At 42.1% G+C, this 20,423-nt stretch overlaps 1 protein-coding gene across 1 annotated transcript; it reads left to right on the forward strand.

Moving 5' to 3' along the window:
• Nucleotides 1-1,741: 1,741 nt before the first annotated feature.
• On the forward strand, nucleotides 1,742-19,476 carry sh3bp2 (SH3-domain binding protein 2). Its single transcript, XM_070988307.1, has 13 exons — nucleotides 1,742-2,102; nucleotides 12,265-12,404; nucleotides 12,555-12,657; nucleotides 13,675-13,792; nucleotides 14,100-14,167; nucleotides 15,206-15,291; nucleotides 15,381-15,458; nucleotides 15,750-16,497; nucleotides 16,627-16,744; nucleotides 17,633-17,688; nucleotides 18,012-18,087; nucleotides 18,924-18,983; nucleotides 19,112-19,476. The coding sequence occupies exons 1-13, from the start codon at nucleotides 2,002-2,004 to the stop codon at nucleotides 19,247-19,249; spliced, it is 1,890 nt and encodes a 629-aa protein (XP_070844408.1). The 5' UTR covers nucleotides 1,742-2,001; the 3' UTR covers nucleotides 19,250-19,476.
• Nucleotides 19,477-20,423: the final 947 nt, after the last annotated feature.

Genomic DNA, 20,423 nt, shown 5'->3' on the forward strand with positions numbered 1-20,423 from the left:
GACTTAAGCATATTCATGAGCTTTTAAGTCATAATGTGGAAATAACATGAACACTGCAAGAAATATATGCAGTATTTAAACATTTCTAATTTAAGTCACTCTACATGGGCGGCAACTAATGGTTACAAGCTAATACCACATTACAATTACACCAATCACCATCACCAATTACACATTACATGTGAGCATAAACTTGCTATGCAATATGTGAATTAATGAGAAGTTTCTTACCACTGATCAAACATTTACTTTGGTCCAATATGTGTAAAAGTGGGCAAGTTCATTTGCAGCTCTGTAAATGATTGTAAAAAAAATATGGAAACGTAGAAATAATGTGTACTCCCTATACTCCCTCCCTATACTCCCTTTGCTGAATAATACACTTGAGAAGATAACCATCAATAAAATGCTAAATCATTTCAGTAAAAATGGGCTCCTTACAGCAGCATTGCATTCATATAGACCTGGGCGCTCTATGAGCACTGTAAAATTACACATTAGTACACATGGCTAATCAGTGGTTAACACATATGGATGACAGGACACTACTACGGGCTGTTCTCTTGGATTTACTATGGCTTTTGACATCATTGATGACCACAGTATGCTGTCAAGCTCAAATGTTGTGGTTTGTCACCATTAGCTCTTGCCTGGATGAAGAGAACACATTGTTCTTCAATGGCAGATTTCCTGACAGTAAAAACATATTGTGGTGTTCCACAAGGGATTTGCTTGGGACCACTTTTATTTTTTTGGGCCATGTGATTTAACATATTGTATTAAAACCTGATGGACTTATGTATACTGATGACACTCAACTATATTTTCAGATTAGTCCTGAACATTGTCAAAACTAAATGTATTGTATTTGGCAGTAGGAATATTACCGCTAATATCACTGTGGACGTGAGCATTGAGCAGGACAGTACAACCAAACTTACTGGGTGTTAAATCAGATAATTGACTGTCTTGGTCTGACCAAATTGACTGGAAAGGCCATCACTATTTCACTGCAATGTTCTGCATGCGCTGTTATAATTGATGCTGTTAAGTTATTTCTTCTGTGTGAGTACTGCCTAGTCTTCTGGTCGAGTCTTGCTGGAAACTTTAAAAAAAAAAAAAAAAAAACAGATTAGTTCTGCATTGTTCTTTCCATACTAACCAAACAACTATTGTGGCTAACTGTGGAGGCTAAAATGATGAAGCAAATGAAGCAGAATGTTAAGATGTGTAATTAGTCTATAAGATGGATGCAAGATTTATATTGGACATATATAGACATTTGTATAAGGAGCAGACAAGTATGTAGTGTGTATGTGAACATACAAGGAGGCAGGGAAGTTGTGAGAGACGTCACTATGTCACTTGCAGTTACACAGGAACAGTTATGTTTCAGGTAATACTTGTGGCTGTATGTAGATACATAAGCATGTGTGAATGTGTGTGTGTGTGTGCGTGCATGTGCGTGCGTGCCTGACCTCTGTATTGTTCCAGTCTTAGCGGTTGGAAAGTCCCTCTGCCCCTTTCTCAGGTCCTGCGTGTCCGAGCGTGTGAGGTATGTGTGTGTGTGGTGATGTGGATTGTATCTGGCAGCCAATCACATCGTAGTTCTGAGGAAGCAGGAAGGAACATGCTGCAGCTGGTTGACCAATGAGAAGCCGGGGCTGGAGGAGGAGGCCCCTTCAGGAAACAACTGGCGGAGTGTCAAGGGTTCAGACCTCCTGTAGACTTCCTAACCAACGCGACTGATTGTTCTATCTTCCCATCTATTCACTTCTTTAATTGTTTTTCTATTGTCTCATTACTCTCTTCATCTATTCTTCCATCTATTCTTTCACTGATCTGTATTCTTACTCTGTTCTTCCAAATCTAACCACTCTTTAATCTTGAATCTGTGTGTCTATCCAATCTGTACTCGGTCCATCCAACCGTGCATCCGTCCTCTGTCGCTCCACGCGGTTTAAAAATTATGCTGGTTTATTGCGCCTTGCTGCTGCCATCATGTCCACTGACATGTCCGCTCCATCCATGAGAAAGAAGTCATTTGCACGGAGCTCCAAGCCAAGCGTCAGGATGTGTATTCGGGAACAGAGGAGTGTCATGTAAGTTGTCTTCAGTCTTTGCGAGCCTGGCATACTTGTGTTGTTGACTCCATCTTTGACGCTTGATGTTTGGATGTATTCCAGCATAAAGTTGACTGGAAGCTGTCCCAATTCTCCACAGTTTGGTGGCCACTTGTTTTAAGGATTGAAGGTATTACTTATCGGTTGATTTTGAAATTTACCTGGGATCCCTTCTGGTTTCAGATATCGGTCTTTCAGTGTGTGTTTTTCAGATCAACTTTGATAGGCGGCTTTGCGACACCACTCAGCTGGAGGTTTCATCATCTTTATTGGTTATTGTTTGATTGATAAAGTTTACACCCCATTATCCAAGAGGTCAATGAGAAATTTCCTGTCATCTTTGATTTGTTTGTTTATTGGAGTGTGGAAACTGAATCACAGTTGGAGAATCTCCTCACTTTAAGTTGTTGTTCATTTGATAGCCGCTGTTTTGTAGCACCTTTCAGTCTGCAGCCTTGAGAACAAGTTAAGCCTGTTAGGAAATCTGAATTGAGCATGCTTGCATTTTTCACAACGCATCTGAAATAGTGGCATTTTGACAGCTTTCACTGGACGATCTTTAAACAGAAATGAGCGGTGTCCATTTCCAGCAGGCTGAAGAGCAACACTAACACAGCAGCAGTGACACACTGTGCTTTCTACACTCACTCCCTCTCTGTGTCGTCAAGCAGTATGACGCAATGTAAAGAAACAGCCAGCATGGCCAAGTAAAGTCAAGCTTATTTTAATCAACCTTTGACCAACGACCTAAAAGTCCTCAGAGGACAAAGCTTGATATTAAAGGCACCATGTGTGCAGGATCAAACATTACTACTGACAGAGTATCTGCTGTAGTAGTGCACACAACAGAATGAAGTAAGAATACAAACATAAAAAGGAGGTAAGAGAGCATTAAACCTGTATGAGGTTGTTATGCTAAATGAACTCTGATTACAGAAGCTGAATGTGATGTAAACGTATTGCAAAGTACGTTATTACAAATGCATGTAGGTTGTGCAAGTGAATCACGTCTTGCGTGCATGTGGCATTTTACTGCTGTAGCCGGTTGAGATGGAGCCAGTGTTACTTTATGTACAGTTATGTAGTCTCACAGTACCAGAGTCAGTGATGAATGATACACCAGACAGGAAAGTTAAGTAACAAACTCTTCTCTAATTCTAGCTTTTTTGTGAAATATTGAGTAAGTTGACCTTGTTGAAACTAGAATTGTGTGAGACCATCTGAGAAGTTTAGAGGGCGACAAGCAAACAGCATATAGATTTGGAAAATGTGACGAGGGACCCCAACCAGATAATGTTTTTTGTAACATGTCACAAGCAAAAAAGGTTGGGAACAAGTAAGCAAGTAACTTACGCTGTCAGATAAATGTAGTAAAATTTAAATGTGCAGTATTTCTCTCTTGTAAAGTAAAATGATCTCACAAATAAACTTAAGGTCAGTACACGAGTACTGATTGTTACGTTTCACCAACAGAGTAAATAACACAAATGCCTCCTGTAGAGGGAAAATCCCACTGAGGTGGCTTCACAGGTTTGTTTCCCACAAGAGGCAAACATTTAGTCATTTTGAGCAGACAGTTTGTGAGACCCCCAGGATACTTCTGAAGGTGCAACATTTCATTTTCCCCTGAGGTCTGAGGACAGAACACTGTGTGACCAAAACACTGAGACGAAAGTGCAGAAGCAAACAGTTAAACAAGGAGTTTTTAACTGGCTGTGAAACAGTCTCAGCTCAACACCTCCATATGACCTCCATAAGCAAACAAGACCATCAGCGAGAAGATTGGCTGTTTGTTCATGACTCTGTCCCCCAGGTCTGATTTATGACATGCAGTCTAAAAGAGCCTATGTGTATATTTTCCTGGCAGTTTTGCAGTGAGTTGTACATTACCAGTTAAAAGGAAGCAGCTTTGTTTCATCACCATCATATTACATTTATTAATCTGACACAGCCACCAACAGATACATTACAAAATGCACATGCACACATGTTAGCCAGATCAAGACTGCTTTCATCCATAGAGGCAACACAGAATGAAAGATCTTTGTAGTTGCATTGAGCGACACTTTGCTGCAGTGCAGGTCCAGTTTTCAGCAGTTTTTGATTATTTCTGTCTACACTTGAATGTCCAAACAAAACCTAACACAGATATCTGACTCAAATAATGTGTGTTTGGTGTCTTTTCTCCCCAGAGAAGGATACATTTTATTTTCTAGTGGGAAATCATGATGGTGATAATGATAGTGATGGTGCCTCAAAAGGGAGCATTTACAGGAAATGTGTTTCCTCATGTCGGGGGGAAGGAGGGTGGGCATGTAGACAGTGCAACATCTCAGTGCTGTCTCTCTCTCTTCCTGCCTTTTGTTGTCTCTCTTCTTCTGCCTCTCTCTGTGACTATAACTCATTTTTACTTCAGAGAGGAAACAAAGTAAATTTTGATCTTTGAGAAGTGACAATGGCAGGCCTGTAATGTGTACGTGTGTGTGTGCATGTGTGTGTGCATGTGTGTGTTAGTCGAAGAGGAATCCTTTAGCCACTGGGACTGTGATGGCTGTGCAGTTCCGGTGGACTAGCATGGTCATATTTGGATGCAGGAAGTGATCATGTCTATCTGTCTCAGTTGTGTATGAGCCCACTGCTGTAGGTGTGTGTGTGTGTGTGTGTGTGTGTGTGTGTGTGTGTGTGTGTGTGTGTGTGTGTGTGTGTGTGTGTGTGTGTTTGTGTAAAGTAAAAGTAGGCTTTCTGTTCTCTTTTTGTTCATTGAGAAGGAACTAAAGAATCCCACACACTGGTCAGTCACATTTATTCACTTTTTTTAATGGTCCTGTGACCCTCGTCAGGTAAACTCCCTCACTCACTTTGGCCCTGTGAAACACTTTAAAACATTATGGTCCTCCCTCAAACACAAAAGAAGAAGAAATTGAACATGGACTTCGAATCGATGTTCGTGCATATTTCACATTTTCAAATCAGAATTTCTGTTTGCACTTGATGTGGGGTGGTTTAAAGGTCACTGAACTCCCCATCTGTAAACAAATGTATGCTTGAAAAAATTACTGGATGGGCCAAGTTGATAATTATAGAATGGCTTGCTGAGCTATGAATTAGTGTGGGGAAGGGATGCAAGCAACTTATCAAAACAGTGAGATATAATCATATGACTGGAAAAAGGCCTCACCTACAACATGAGATTAAAAGAAAAACATTTCTAGGATGCCACAAAATAGCACCACAATGAAAGAAGGTGTGTTTCAGGTACATGGCCTGATCCCCTCTCCTATAGGTCGACCCCTTCAACACCATGAGAAGCCATTGTTTTCATTTTCTCACGGTTTCCCTTCCATGTCGTCAGCAGGCACACATTCTGTCACTGCCTTGCTAATCATTCATCTGGACAAATAAAGCAGAGTGGAAGAGGAAGCTCTCCAGTGTTCAGATAAACCTCTCTAGAAGTAGCAAGCCTCAGTTTCTATTCCTGTGTTCACACCTACGTATTAAAGTCACATAGAAAGTGTGAGGCTGAGCGAGTGGGGGAACCATGGTGGTCCGTCATTGGGGGGGACAGGAAGCGTGCTGTAAGTAAAGACTCCACTCTGTGTGACAGTGTGTGTTTCCTGGGCTGGACGGCCATTTCTCTGCGTCTGCTGCACCTGGGCCAGTGGTTTACCTTTAAACCTTCCATCCGCCTTCAGGTTGTGTGTTGGTGTGTGTGTTGCGGAGGCAGAGGGGGCTTAATAATCAGGTCTGAGCCTAGAGCACACACACTTTCCTCACTGCACATTCAGGCCACTGGTTAGCCACACACATTTTTGTAGCAGTCACCTGGCAGCTGTTGAAATCTATGCCACGCCATCACAGATGCTGAGGTGGAGGTAAATTTAAAATTATTATGGCCTATAAATAATCACCCATTAGACAGATAAGAATTTACTCCCAACGAAACAGCACAGTAGAACACAATACAGTCAGGAGATCGCATGCTGTCCACTTCTGAGCTTTCAGCCATACACCACACAGTCATGGAGATGGATCTCCTGATGGGTGGTTCTGCTCATGGATCAAACCCATGACCTCATGGCTGTCGAGAAGGCAACTCCAAGACAACAGGACAACTCTAATCAAAGCTTCTACACTATATTTTGAGGGCAAAATTAGATTTGAATTTTGAGCAGCAAAGGATCTGACTGACTCATATCATATGAAATTGGGGGACTGTGTATAACAACGTTCACCAAATATGGATGTAAACAAGCTTAAATTAAAGCTTGTTGTCAGAACTTCATCCAGTGTCATACAGTATAAAATCTACATCCTGCTTCTTATTCACTGCACTTCACTGAAATTTCTAGAGAAACATTACAGACTCAAGAACACGCCCTGTATTCCCCTGCCACTGTCACGTTGTCTTGAGGAAATTTTACAGGAATATTGTCCTGCGATGTCATTCACCAGGGGCTTTCCATCTCACAGCTGCAATAGTATCAGTTTCAGTTTCCCTTGTGAGACTCTGGTCAGTCTACTGTCGTCAGTCCTGTGCAGCTCTTCTTCTTCTTTGATAGAGATAAACGGTTCACAGGCTTCTCACAGATAAGAGGTTTACAAACTCAGATGAGACACATCCTCAAAAGACCTTTATTCATTATATAACCGCAGAGTGAAGTTAAAAAAAAAACAAACTTGGTTGTCGCGGGAGGTTTTTATGCCCCCTGCAAGATCTTGCAGGCTCTGTGACCTCTCAGGCTGACCTTTAGGGGTTGGGCATGTCGGCAAGTTAGGTGAGGATTTTTGTGCTCTAGCAGCCTCTTTTCTTTTCGTTTTCACTAAAGTCCACCATGAACACCATGTTTTAGTATTTTTAAAAGCCCAGATTATTATGCTCTCATGTTGGTAAGATCCCAAATCCAACACCTGTTGGTCATTACTGACCAGCTGTTTTGAGGTTGCATGGTAATTGGCATTGTTTAATCCTCCATGTGCAGTGAGGGAGCAGACAGTGAACTTCACCGTGCTTGCAGTGTGTTTTGTCTGCTGCAGATTGCAGCTTGCAGTTTCTCTGATCTTCTTGCATTTTACCAGAAGCTGATTTTCTGCTCTGCAGCCAAAACACTCACGTTTCCACGCAAAGGCTTCAACCTCACTGAAAAGGCCTGAAATTACAGCTACATTCTCAAAACTGAAAGCCACTTTGAATCGCTGTTGAATCCAGACATTGTTTTACATTGTGTGTGTGTTTGTGTGTGTCCAGGGAGGAAATATGTTTGAATGAGTCTGTTATGTGAGCAGCTCCTGTGCTTCCCTTCCTGACAAACAGCTGCTCTCTGATTAGCATCTCTGGCACACAAACGTCAGCAGAGTTCAGGATGGAGACCCTGGGGTGAGAGGGTTCAAAACCTCAACACACTTTTATTCCTTTTAGATAAAACATCAACAAACCAGACTGTGTTTTAAGAGAGCACCATATACTACAAGTGAATGCACAAACACTTAATGAGTCATTTCTTAACGCTGTTGTTTCCTCTGTGGAGTTTTTCAGCATGTTAACAGTATTCTCGTCACAGTAATGTAGCTGTACAGAGAAGTAACTGTGACCTGTGGAAAGTTTCAATTGGCTTCTTCTCATGTTAGTGGCTTCATGTTGCAGAGAGAGGAAATTGTTCGGGTGAGCGTCAATACGCAGAACTCCTGTAACCATGCCGGCAGAGCAAGATTACATTTCACTGTTTCATTCATCATTTCCTCTCAGAGGAGGGGGTGACCTCACCTGACACAAGAACGTATTCGGAAAAATGAATCTGCTGGGTCTCATTCATTGAGGACGGGGCTCCCTTTTCTGTTGCGTCTCCATTGTTTTTCAAGTATTTGCTAATGTTATTAACTTTTATTAATTAAGGACACTGTTTGGGGGGTAAAGAGATTTTGAAAATGAAGTAGTAATATTTCCACACAAAAAAATCTTTTAATATTGTATTTACGATATTTTCTTGTATAACACTCTTGTAGAATAACACTTTACCTTGTAGTAATAGAACATTTGCTTATAACTGAAACTTAATTTTCACAGTGTTGCCAGGTTCTTCAGAATAAATCTTCTTCATTATTTCAGATTTTTTCATACAAAACCAAAAAATGTCAGCTGCAGTGAAGGCAGTTTTTGTTGAAGCACTGAAATCAGTGACGTGTCGGTTGAAGTTGAAGCAGTGGACGAGTTTGAAGTGTCTTTTGGCACCATGCAGACAACTGTTCAGTTTGGACTGAACATAAGCACTGAATGCAGTTGAACTGTCATTTATAGAGTAAATGATGAAAGAAACTGAGATTTCAGTTGAAGTGCAACAGAAAGGTGCGCGTTGAAGCGTCAAGTGGTGCCAGCAGTTGAATTGTCATGTCGACACACCGTCCCTCCTCTGTCCATGTGATCTGTCTCCTGAGCAGATCTTCCTCCTCTGTTAGTAGGAAAGGGAATAACGCTGAAACCTAAACTGTCAGGCCTCTTCCTACGGGAAACATGAAAAAAGCAGCGGGTGCACGGTCAGAGTGGCGTCATGTTGTTTCAGGTTAGTCTGCTGGCTGTGAGTCTGCTCTGCTGTCGACCAACGGCGGCTTCAGGAAATCCTTGTATCGATGATAAGCAGCTGGGGAACTTTGACCTCACTCAGACTGAGATGAGGTTTAGTTAACGGCAGAGTGGATGCCATTTTTCTGTGTGTGTGTGTGTGTGTGTGTGTGTGCGTGTGTGTGTGTGTGTGTGCGTGTGTGTGTGTGTGTGTGTGTGTGTGTGTTGTGTCTGCTGGTTATCAGTAAGCGTTACATTGGACAGTCAGAAAAACAAACCACACGCTAGCCTTTGTAGGTCCTTTTGAAGTCATACACGCAAGCCCGTGCCTACACACACACACACACACACACACACACACACACACACACACACACACACAGAGTTGTGTGTAATCTTCCCTAATTTATGGGAACATTACATAGACTTACATTAAAGTCTTCACCCTAACATTTCATGATTTATATTAAGGAAGGAAGGTGGAGCCCCACAATGTGACCATGTAAACAGATCCCCACAACATAAGGAATATACTGTATGGCACACACACACACACACACACACACACACGCTCACCAGGGCACTCAAAGGTCAGAAACAAGCAGCAGCTCCACCCTGGTGACTGATTGTCTCAGGCAGGTTTTTTGCCTCCACTTTTTATCAGCTGTTTCTTTTCTCTTCCTCTGTCCAGACTCCCATGCTTCAAATGTTTTTTCTTTCTCCTCTTTAATTCTTGAAGCCTGACTCAACATTACACTTTTTTCCAACAGGGTTAAAGTAGGTACAACTCAACATGAGAGTGTTTGTTTGAATTCTTTGAGTAACTTTCATAACTTTCCGAACATCTGCTTTTAACCTTAGACGATCTAGTTCACATGAAACACACTGAGGCCTTAACCGTGCCAGTTAACTGACTTTGACATGATAAATCAGTGGAGTGCAATTTGTCTGATGTCCACCAGCCAGTCACTGTCTATTAAGGTCACTTCACACTTAAATCAGTTGTTGAAGGCAGATTTGTTTCTGGACTCTGAGTGGACACACCGCTGGGTTTTATCTCAGTGAAAGGGAGTAGATTTTGGCAAGAAATCCCAGTGAATATGGAGGCCTTCATTCCTGGGCTTCACACACACACACACACACACACACACACACACACACACACACACACACACACACAAACACCGTCCCGTCCTCTGAGGTCAGTAGATGTTGTAGATAGACTGGAAGTTACACATAAACACATACAGAGATGAAGAGCTTCACTTGATGTTTACTTTGATAACTGCCCACTTTCTTTCTCTCTCTCACATACACACTCACACACAGAGACACACACACACACACATACACACACGACATCCAAGCAAGCAAGAATCCAAGCAAAAGGACATTATGTGTTTCCTGTCTGCACTAAATGTGTGTGTTCACGTAGAAGTGTGTGTGAGTGTGTTTGCGTAAGTGCATCTCAGTTAAAGTGTGTTTATGTACAAGGGAGGGCGAGAGAGATAGAAATCAAAAAAGGCAGCCAGAGAGAGAGAGAGAGGGATCAGCAGAAACCAAGAGAGCATCAGAGAGGGAAACGAAGAGAGAGTGTGATGAGAGGAGGCAGAAAACCAGGCAGCAGTGAACCCACTGAGGAGAGAAAGAAAAGAACAAGTTGGAGTCCGGTCGGCTGTCTGTTCGACGTCTCTGTCATGGATCTATTGCCGGCATTAGCATCCACAGTGTTAGCCTCCACAGTCAGCCGGCTGAGGGAGAGCGCTGCTGTTCAGAGCATCAACAGGAAGCTCAGCAGGAGGTAGGCGACACCTGAGCAGTCACACCTGGATAATCCACAGACCTTTCTGAAGGAACGACTTTTGAGACTGAAAGAAATATCAAGGTTATCCTGCTTTTTGAGGAACTGTTTCGAGCTCTAGCCATGAGATCCATCTGTCCATTATCTCTCTCCATTAATAATGACACCTGCTGCGTCTGTGGAAATGTCGCTGTAACAGCTGGGATTATGACAAAGAGAGTGAATGCTCCGCCCACACAGGAGCAAACACCTGATGAGTGCCTCATGCATGCTGGAGTTCTGGCATTTACACCGGAGGCAGTTTTTTTGTGTTTCTTTTTTGAGAGAGAGGATGTGTGAGAACGGCTGCTGCAGCTGTGGCTTGTGGCAGGAGTCACCGTGACATTTTGGTCCTTAATTGTTGTGTTCGGTCTTGGCCGTCAGTGGCTGTGTCTCACTGTGTGATCTTAGATATATGACTGTGGGATGACAGCCAAAGATTTCAGCCAGGGTTCATTTCCATGTGGGAAAGCCCAAAATGACAGTGTGCAGCTGCACAGGAGCCTGTAGAGAACTATACAGGAGACAATGACATATCAGAGGTGTATTGATACCAGGGCCGGAAATGTAATATACATTGGGGGGCATATTCCCCAACATTCAAATATGCTCAAAATACCACCCCCGAATATATTTATATGAAAAACGAGTTTTAATCAAATATAATCAGAACCATAACTAAACATTACGGTGTACTGCAGTTCTGTGTGTGTGGTTTGTTCAAGTGCTGCTGCCGTACCCCCAGCAGAAGCCGTCGCTTCAATGTCAAACGCTTTTAAATGTATTAAAAAGTAGAAAACTAGAATGTAATGTGAGTGTCACACAGGCTGTATCACTGTTGAGTGTGAGTTCTTGGAAAGCGTTATGAAAATTATGACCAGTAAATGGTTATCGTCTCACATTAAGAGGCTAAATTCCTGTTAGAACATTAACTAACCACACACATTCCGCACATTAGCAAGCCAGCCATTACATTCTGAGCATTTCCATTCGCTAGCTTTGCATGAAGTTAGGATCTGGAAATGTTCCCATCAGTTGTTGATGGGACTTTAATTATTCTAACAACAATAAGGAGAGAAGAGCAGAGATCACTGGAGAGGAGGAGAGAGGGCTGGAGAGGAGTGTGCATAGATTACTGTTTAATCTTTAATCACTGCCATTACATACAGTGAAACAAGAAAAAGTAAAAAAGAAAAACAGTATAATGTAATACAGTACACCGTTACATATTATTGTAAGAAATAAATAAAAAGTTCATCCTAAATGATGTGGATTTTTAAATGTTTCCAAATCCGAGAGATTCACTAGTCTTGTGAAACATCTTTTTTTTGTCAACAAAAGGTGACAGTAGCACACTGGATTTGCGTTTCCCTTTATATGAACAGAAATGGTTATGGGAGAATGAGGAACAAGCTGATTTTTACTGCTGATCTGCTCCAAGTGCACACACATTTTAAGAGGACATTGTAAGAAGGAAGATATTCAAAGGTTTTTACTTATTTCTTTGAATAAAAGGTACCCCCCTGTTGTCTGTCACTGTGTATGTATTGATTTAGAGGACTAAGCAGCCTTTGGTAACAGAGAAATTGTGGATTTAAATCCTTCCTGGATCTTCATCCTGCACTCTCTCGTGACCTTGTGTAACTTCTAAGGTGATGGTCTTCACTGGTACATCTGTCACACAGTAATGCAATGCTAACACCACCCTCTCCTCTCCTCTCCTCTCCTCTCCTCTCCTCTCCTGACAGAACCATGTCGTCTCCAGAGGTGTGCTGGCCGGTGCCGATGCGAGCCATTGGGGCTCAGAACCTCCTCACCATGCCAGGAGGAGTTTCCACCTCGGGATATCTCCATAAGAAGGGAGGCAGCCAGTTCAGCCTCATGAAATGTGAGTCCAGAATAAAAAAGATTAAGTGTGGGAGGACGGAATACGACCAGTGTCTGACTAATGAATGAGTGAATTCTCCGTATTGAGTTCAAAATGTTAGCACGCAAATGGATGGAAACATGCTTAATATCTGTAATATCTGCCTTACAGGGCCTCTGAGGTACACCATCATCCACAAGGGCTGTGTGTACTACTTTAAAAGCAGTACCTCTCCTGCACCACAGGGGGCGTTTTCTCTCAATGGCTACAACAGGTGAGTGAAACGTCTTCAGCTGCTTGGAGCAATGCTGTTTTTTAGCATACTTCCAGACTCACAGCTCACGAGCCAACTCTTTGCAGCAGTGACTGCTGGAAACCTGAGCGATGGTCCGCTCTATCAATCAGTTATTTGTTATATGTGAGGTGTGTTCAGACACTTTGTTTGTGACTGTACATACATTAAATACATATTAAACTGTATTTGAGGAACTTGTCTGAAGCCTGTGGGGTGTGTTTGCATTTAAATGTGCTGCATTTATATAGAAGTACATTTAAATGTTGCATAATGGAGCTGCCAGTCATGCAATCAGCTCATGCTCAGCTGCACTCGGGTGGTTATTTTCTCATTTTAGCCCCATACTGGCACAATGAAATGGTTCATTTCAAGGCGATGTTTTATTGGTGAAGTCAAGCAGTTTGTTAAAGTAACAGCATATCAAGGAAAGTTGATCAGCTGTGATGATCAGCTGTCCCTCCGTTGTATTTAAAATTCTCTTACATAGTTGAATGGAGTAGAAAATAACTCAGTTAATCTTTTTACAAAGGAATCAAAGCCAGTGTGAGTGGTTGTTATCAGGCTGCACTCCTGTGAATCACAGGACATTTGAATAACGTTGAGCCTTTCTCAACTTCCCCACATCACACTGCTAGGCACCATCAGTCTTTGAGTAGTGGTGGTGGGCAACAGCAGGAAGCTTTTCAAGGTTGAATGCACAATGAATGGCATCATCTGTTTTGAGTCAGTATTAGTGAAAGTTAAAGAGCAGAACAATGAGACATTTCATTCAGCAGCACCATCTCGTACCAACTTGACTATAGTTGTAATCCTGTCGATGACACGTCACAGCAGCTGGACAGGATAGAAAGTCACCAGTAGAGGTTGTTCATTAGTTTAGTTTGAAATTCTTGTCTAATTATCACAAGAATGAATACAGGCTCAAACACAGAGCTCAAATCTGCATAGTTTCCTTCATGCATAGAAATATTTCATGACACGTCTTCTCCTCCGCAGAGTGATGAGAGCAGCAGAGGAGACAACGTCCAGTAATGTGTTTCCTTTCAAGATCGTCCACTTTAGTAAGAAACACAGGACGTGGTTTTTTTCTGCAGCCAGTGAGGACGAGAGGAGGGTGAGAACAACCACATACTCTATACATACTGTATGTGTGTGTGTGTGTGTGTGTGTGTGTGTGTGTGTGTGTGTGTGTGTGTGTGTGTGTGTGTGTGTGTGTGTGTGTGAACAAGTTCAACCAAAATACCTTTGATGTCTTTGTCCTACAATATTAATATTGTTAATTAATATAACTTTTTTTGTGTGAAAGCCCCCAAATATTGAAATACCAAAAATAAATCATTCAAATGACACTTGAAGCTCACACGCACTCACAAACAAGCACACACACAAATACCTACTATACATTGTTTTTGGTTTTGCAGAAATGGATGCGATACCTGCGCAGGGAGATAGATCACTATAACGACAGAAAAGACTCCCACATTTCAAGGTAACTTCAGCACATCACATATTTCACAACACAATGTGATGTCATATAATTCATGTTACAGAATACCTTTCATTTAGGTTGTGATTTAGGTTGTCTAGTTGTGTTGATGATATTAAAAAGTGAAACCTCAGGACTATATATGATAGAAAACCCAAAGCACAAATGAAACGTAAATAAAAATGCAATGGAATAATTTTACATAAGTGCTTCCAGAAAACACCTCGGCCACCTGAGGGTAGCAACAGCCCAGTGCTACTTTTTCCCAGCAGGCTAATGGCACTTAAAGCACTCCCTACAAAGAACTAATTCTGCAAGCTAATTTATGATGTCTGTAGGCAATTAGATAGCTTCTTGTTTTTGTTTAATAGTCTCCCAACCTGGAGTTTTTCTATTCAGAACACATGCTGTCATTGGGACTGGGGACAATAAAAGCTCATTTTATTATATTGAGTCTCTGTACTGCTCAGGCAACACAGATCTTGTAGGAAATATATTTACCTATATGAAAACAAAGTCAGGTTTCTTTCCCTAAACTTAACTAAATATTATTTTATATTAAAAGTTTTTGTCATTTCATAAAAATGCAAATTTGTTGTATTAGTGTGACAAAAACTTTGACAACATTTTTCTGTTTTGTAATAGCCAAACCAGCATTCATTGGCTCAATGGTTGAGTTGAGTTGAGACTTAAAGAAAAAATGTTTTTGGGCATGTTAGCTTTTGGCTAGCTGGTAAACTGGGATAATAGATGACAAAATGAATAACATTAGAGGAAATAAAAATGACAGCGTCCTTTTGTAAATGAACTCATGATGACAACCATCACAATGTTAGAAGTAACTAGCTAACTAAAGTAGCTAGCTAACTTGTAACTAGCTAGCTTGAAAACTTATAACAATAACAGCTAATGATAGATAGGCTAGTGGCTAAAAGTTTTCAGATTATAAGTTAGATATCGACTTCATTTCAACGATGTCATCTGCACATTCCTATCTATCTACAGTATGTAATCATGATAACATCTTCTTTGTTACCATAGCGACTCCGATTCAGATGCTGACAGTTTCTATGGCACGATTGAGAAGCCCATGGACATTAAACACCCCATTGATAACGCAGAAGACGGTAAGACCTTTTCCATGAACACATACGCTGAACGCACACATTACACTTATGTGTTATTAAACGGGGGTATCTCTGCTGTACGTGTGCAGATTATGGTGAGGATGATGATGATGACGACGAGGAAGACTATCTGAAGCCGGACAGTGACTGCTCGCCGACATCTTCAGGTGACATCTCAAATACACGCTCATTATTTCAGCTGACCTGTATACAGTCTGTTACATTAAAGGCAATGGCACAGTAATCCTCAACTTTACAGCATCAAAACTGAAAGTGATGAGGTCAAAGGTCACATCCAGAGACCCAGACCCCACAGTGTCAGTTGCATCAGTTATGCATGCTTAATGTATGTAGCATTTCCAATTTTAAACAGAAGCAAAAATTTTTTAAAAAATGTCGCCAAAACAATAAAATAGACACATTTATTTATTTATTTATTTATTTATTTGCCTCTGTAGGTCGACCCACAGGGCCACCCCCCTCCTACCCTCCTCCCCCAGTACCTGCAGTCTTCCAGCCACGTCAAGAATCCAGTGCAGGTTTCCACAAAGGTCCACCTCCTCCCATTCCACCGCAACACAGAATCTCAATCAGCACACTCCCCAAAAAACCCCCACCCTCTGTCCCTCCTCCCTCCATACTGAAGGACCCCTACAAAGGCCCACCTCCTCCTCTCCCTTTTGCCCCCCACCTGCACAAGTCCTTTTCTTCCACCCCGCCACCTCCTCCTCCCCCCAATGCCAAGAGAGGTCTGCAAAGCAGGGCCACATCCATGGGGGGGCCCAGCAACGACAAGAGAGACTGGAGGAATCTGCCGGCCATATCAATTCAATCCCCCGCCACTCTGCCCATCTGTGACCAATTAGAGACCAGGATGATCCTAAATGGTCCCATGCACTGCACCCTAAATGCTGCAGGGAGCCAATCACTGAGCAACAACTACCACGGGATGATGAGCAACCACCGCAGCAAGCCGAGCCTACCGCCGTCTCATTCTGCAAATATCGGGTCGCCCCTCAGATCTACGATGTCCCTATCGCTCAACCAGACGTCCCCCAGCCACCCACCGCTGCCTGGCCATCCTCCACTCTCTCCTCCACTTAAGACTGGCCTGCACAGTAAGCCAGGGGCACCCAAACCTCCTCCACCATCAGTCAAACCCCAGCTGCCTGCAGCCAAGTCCAAGCAGCCAGGAAACCCACTTCAGTAAGCTGGACTCAAGCACAGCAAACATTTAACACAGAATACTTTAAAAATAGCAGAACTGTGTCCTCTGAAAAGGACAAAAAGTCATTCTGATTGTAGTTACCTCAGTAACACGTGTTTTCCCCCCAGAAGAGCATCTCCAGACGGTCAGAGTTTCCGCTCACTGGGAGATGAGACGCCAGCAGAGTTCAGGAGGAAACGAGACAAGCACAGCAGAGGAGACGAGTCTGATGACGACTATGAGAATGTAAGAGAGACTGAAGTGAAGTGACAGCTGTCACTGAACTTCACCACAGGCCTCTTAAGTACTGTGCATAGATATTGCTTTAAACCTCATGCACACTGCAGGACTTTGATCGCCTCTGAGTTGCTGTGCTGCTCACACAACAGGATGTTATTTTTGTCTCTGGTGTTATGTTGACCGAAGGTGCACAAGTTACACAACTGTACCGTTTTCAAGATTCAAGTATTGAAGTTGAGGAAATAGTTTTGATGAAACATAAAAATGAAGTATAACACAAAAACATATTTTACAAAAACATAACAACTACTTTACTGGTCATCCTCTCCACTCCAGCTACCATGTTTGGCTTAAATCTGAGTTGCGTGGACTCAAATCAGTAAGATTTCGAGCTTGTGAAATGATGTTCAGAAGTCATTTCAAAGCAAATCAGCCTCAGGTCACGTGTGTATGTATGTGCGTGCATGCATGTGTGCGTGTGTTTCTGACATAAGCTACTTTCAGACCAGTTTAATTGGGGGCAGTTTATCCAAATGGGGACAAAAGCCGTGCCCCCAGTTTGGAAAAAAAAATGTTTTTGGGTCTGTGGTTAAGGTTAGGTTTAGGTTACGGTAATGGTCAGGGTTCGGCAAGTAGTGGTTATGGTTACGGTTATGGTAAGTCTCTGGGAAATTAAAGTCGAGGTAAAATCCCCAAAAGTGACCTATAACAGGTGTGTGTGCGTGTGTCGGTTTGTGTGTGCATGCATATGACTTTGCACATTTTATCTACAGTATTCCAGTCTTTTCTACAACTTCAAACTTGAATTTCTAAAACGTGTGTTTATTATTTCTGAGCATGTGATCAGTGTCAAGGTTGATTGAATTGTGCTTAACCAGGTGTTCCTCTCTGCAGGTGCAGCTGCCAGAGTCAGTGTTCATTGACACGACTGAAACCAGCTTCGTAGAAAAGTAAGACCATTTTATAATCCAGAGCGGTAAACTGAAATATTCCTTCAACCAGCCACAGCCATGCTGTGAACTGCCCTCTAGTGGCCAATAAGATAACTGCTTTTTCTTTCTGCTTTTAATCTTTCAGACAGTGTTTGTTATTTCCTTTATTCATGAGGTAGTTTCTCTTGTGTTTTATAACCATTTTAAATCTAAATTAAACCCACAAGGAAGAGATAAAACACATCTGCTGCATGTACAGTTCATATCAGTACGTAGCTTATCTGTGATAACGTGTCTCTCTGCCGATGACCTGTAACCTGTGATGATGTTTGTACCTGCAGGTTATTCAGAGAGAGCTCCGACCCTCCACTGGACGGCCTGTACGGTATCCGAAACTCAGGAACCAAAACCTCAAAGGTAAATAATAAAAAGCTACTATCATCAGTGACCTGCTAATAAATTATAATAAACATTTTAACACGTTAGTTATAACTGACTTCTGATCTTATTGATTCATAAATCTGAACAGACCCAAAAATTATACTTAGTGGGGCGCCGCCATAGTTCAGCTGGTAGGGTGTGCGGCCCATGCATTGAGGCTGTTGGCCCCCTGCGGCAGCCACAGGCTCGACTCCCACCCGTGGCTGTGTGTCATCCCCTCTCTCTCTGCCCCTTTTCCTATGGTATCTTCAGCTCTCTATCACAAAGGCTAGAAAAAAACAAACTATACTTAGTGTACACCGATGTCATGATCATTTCAGCCATGCTAGCCATGTGTCTCTGAGATGGCCATGCTGGTGTGTCTGACGCTCCACACTTTGCTCCACACTGACATAATGACTTGACCTCTAGCACCACCATGAGGTTCATTTTTTACCAATACTTTGGTTTATAACCAAAAATACCTGCTAACCTCAACTGTACTGTGCCTTTATCAAATGGTTGCATGTAAACATTTAGTGCATGCTAACTTTTAATAAATGTTAGCACCTACTGTAAGATAGACATGCAACATAATATGCTGACGTTAGCATTTAGCTCAAAGCACCACTGAGCCTGAGTACAGTCGCACATAGCAGCTAGCATGTCTGTAGACTTGACAGATGCTGGACGGTTAAACTCATTTAGAACAATATTGTGAAAAGTAAAAACCTTAATATCTTATCTTTATTTTCTTAATAACTGATGTTTGTGATACTGATGTAAGAGTGTCTGATCCTGACACATAAACATCTTTCTGGTGTGTTGTCCAGGTGCTGGTGGTGTGGGACGTCAGCATAGGCAAAGCCAGAAACTACCGACTGTTTGAAGAGGTGAGAAAACTGCTGCTCCCTGTTCCATTTTCACTCTACGTACACATTTAGACTCATTCCTGTTAAGAAATGAGGCATAGTGACAATGCAACATTAACGTCTCCTGTTCAACATGGGTGTTTTGACAGGAGGACAACATTTTTCTGGACAGTGAACTGACCTTCCCCAGTCTGCCCGCTCTGATCGAACACTACTACAACAATCCTCTTCCTCACCACGGCTCGCTCTGCCTGCAGAAGCCCTACACAAAGACAGGGAGCACCTGAGCGACACGCTCAGCTTACAAAGATGCGTCTGAGAGCAGGACGTAGGCTTAGAGATGTCTCTGGAACTGAAATCTGTCTCATCAAAGTCGTGGAGATGAACTCAATCACACAGATGAACTCACTGTCACAGTATATTAAAGCAGATCAGGGTGGAGAAGAAAACAGATCGTTTTTCACCTGCTGCTGCACCAGAACGCACCATAAACCAGCAAGGACAGTAACTTTTTAAACTTCTGACTGCTAGGACAGCAGGTGTTTTATGTACAACAACAACAATATCCATCATAATGACATAAAAATGCAGTAGTTATTTACATTTGATGGAATATTATTGAACATACTATTAGACAAACTATCTGAATGCAGCAAGCCATCCTAATCCTCTTTCATGCACTGAAAACATCAGTTACTGTAAATACATGTGAATTATTATTAATTTATGACAAAGACAAACCTTTTGTAAAAATCTAGCAAACTCTCTAATGCACCAGAAATCTGAATTAATCACACACCTGCTGTGTTTTTGCAAACTAAACCATCAGTGTGAACAGGAACGAGTGAAATGAGCACAATCCAAGGGCCAGGCTGGTCAGTCAGACAGATGGGATGCGTTTTGACCACAGAGGGGCGCTGTGACACCAAATAACAGCTAAAAAATGTGTTTACTGTGGGGCCTTTGTCCCAGTGTTCACACTCAGTATTGTGTGATGGATTTCAACTGCCAAGAAAAGTGCTTAAGACTACAAGCATGTTGATGTTAATTGGTGGTTTTGTTTTATTTTCACATAAAGGACAGTTAAGCAGAATCAGTCATACGGCATTACAGTTACATCGAGGTAACGCTTAAAAACAAACTCACATTCAGAAATCTCCTGTTGAAGCACACCAGCCTGCTATATGTCACACAGACACAACAATCTGTTCTTTTGAATGCTTTTTATTTAAGGAAAAACACACAATGTGCAGATTTGTCAGTCCTAAAAACTTACAGTGCATTACTGCCAACAACTGGAATGAAGTGAGACTGTGGTGCATTGTGGGATACACTTACCTCTGAATGCTCCTCTGGAGCCATACTAGGATAGTTGTGGGTTAAGTGAACTGTGTGTTGACATTTCTCAGACATGGGACACACTTGCCTACTACCTGGTAGTGCATGGCAAGCACTTTAGTG

The sequence above is a fragment of the Chaetodon trifascialis genome, chromosome 20, assembly GCF_039877785.1.
Source record: "Chaetodon trifascialis isolate fChaTrf1 chromosome 20, fChaTrf1.hap1, whole genome shotgun sequence".
NCBI lineage: Eukaryota > Metazoa > Chordata > Actinopteri > Chaetodontiformes > Chaetodontidae > Chaetodon > Chaetodon trifascialis.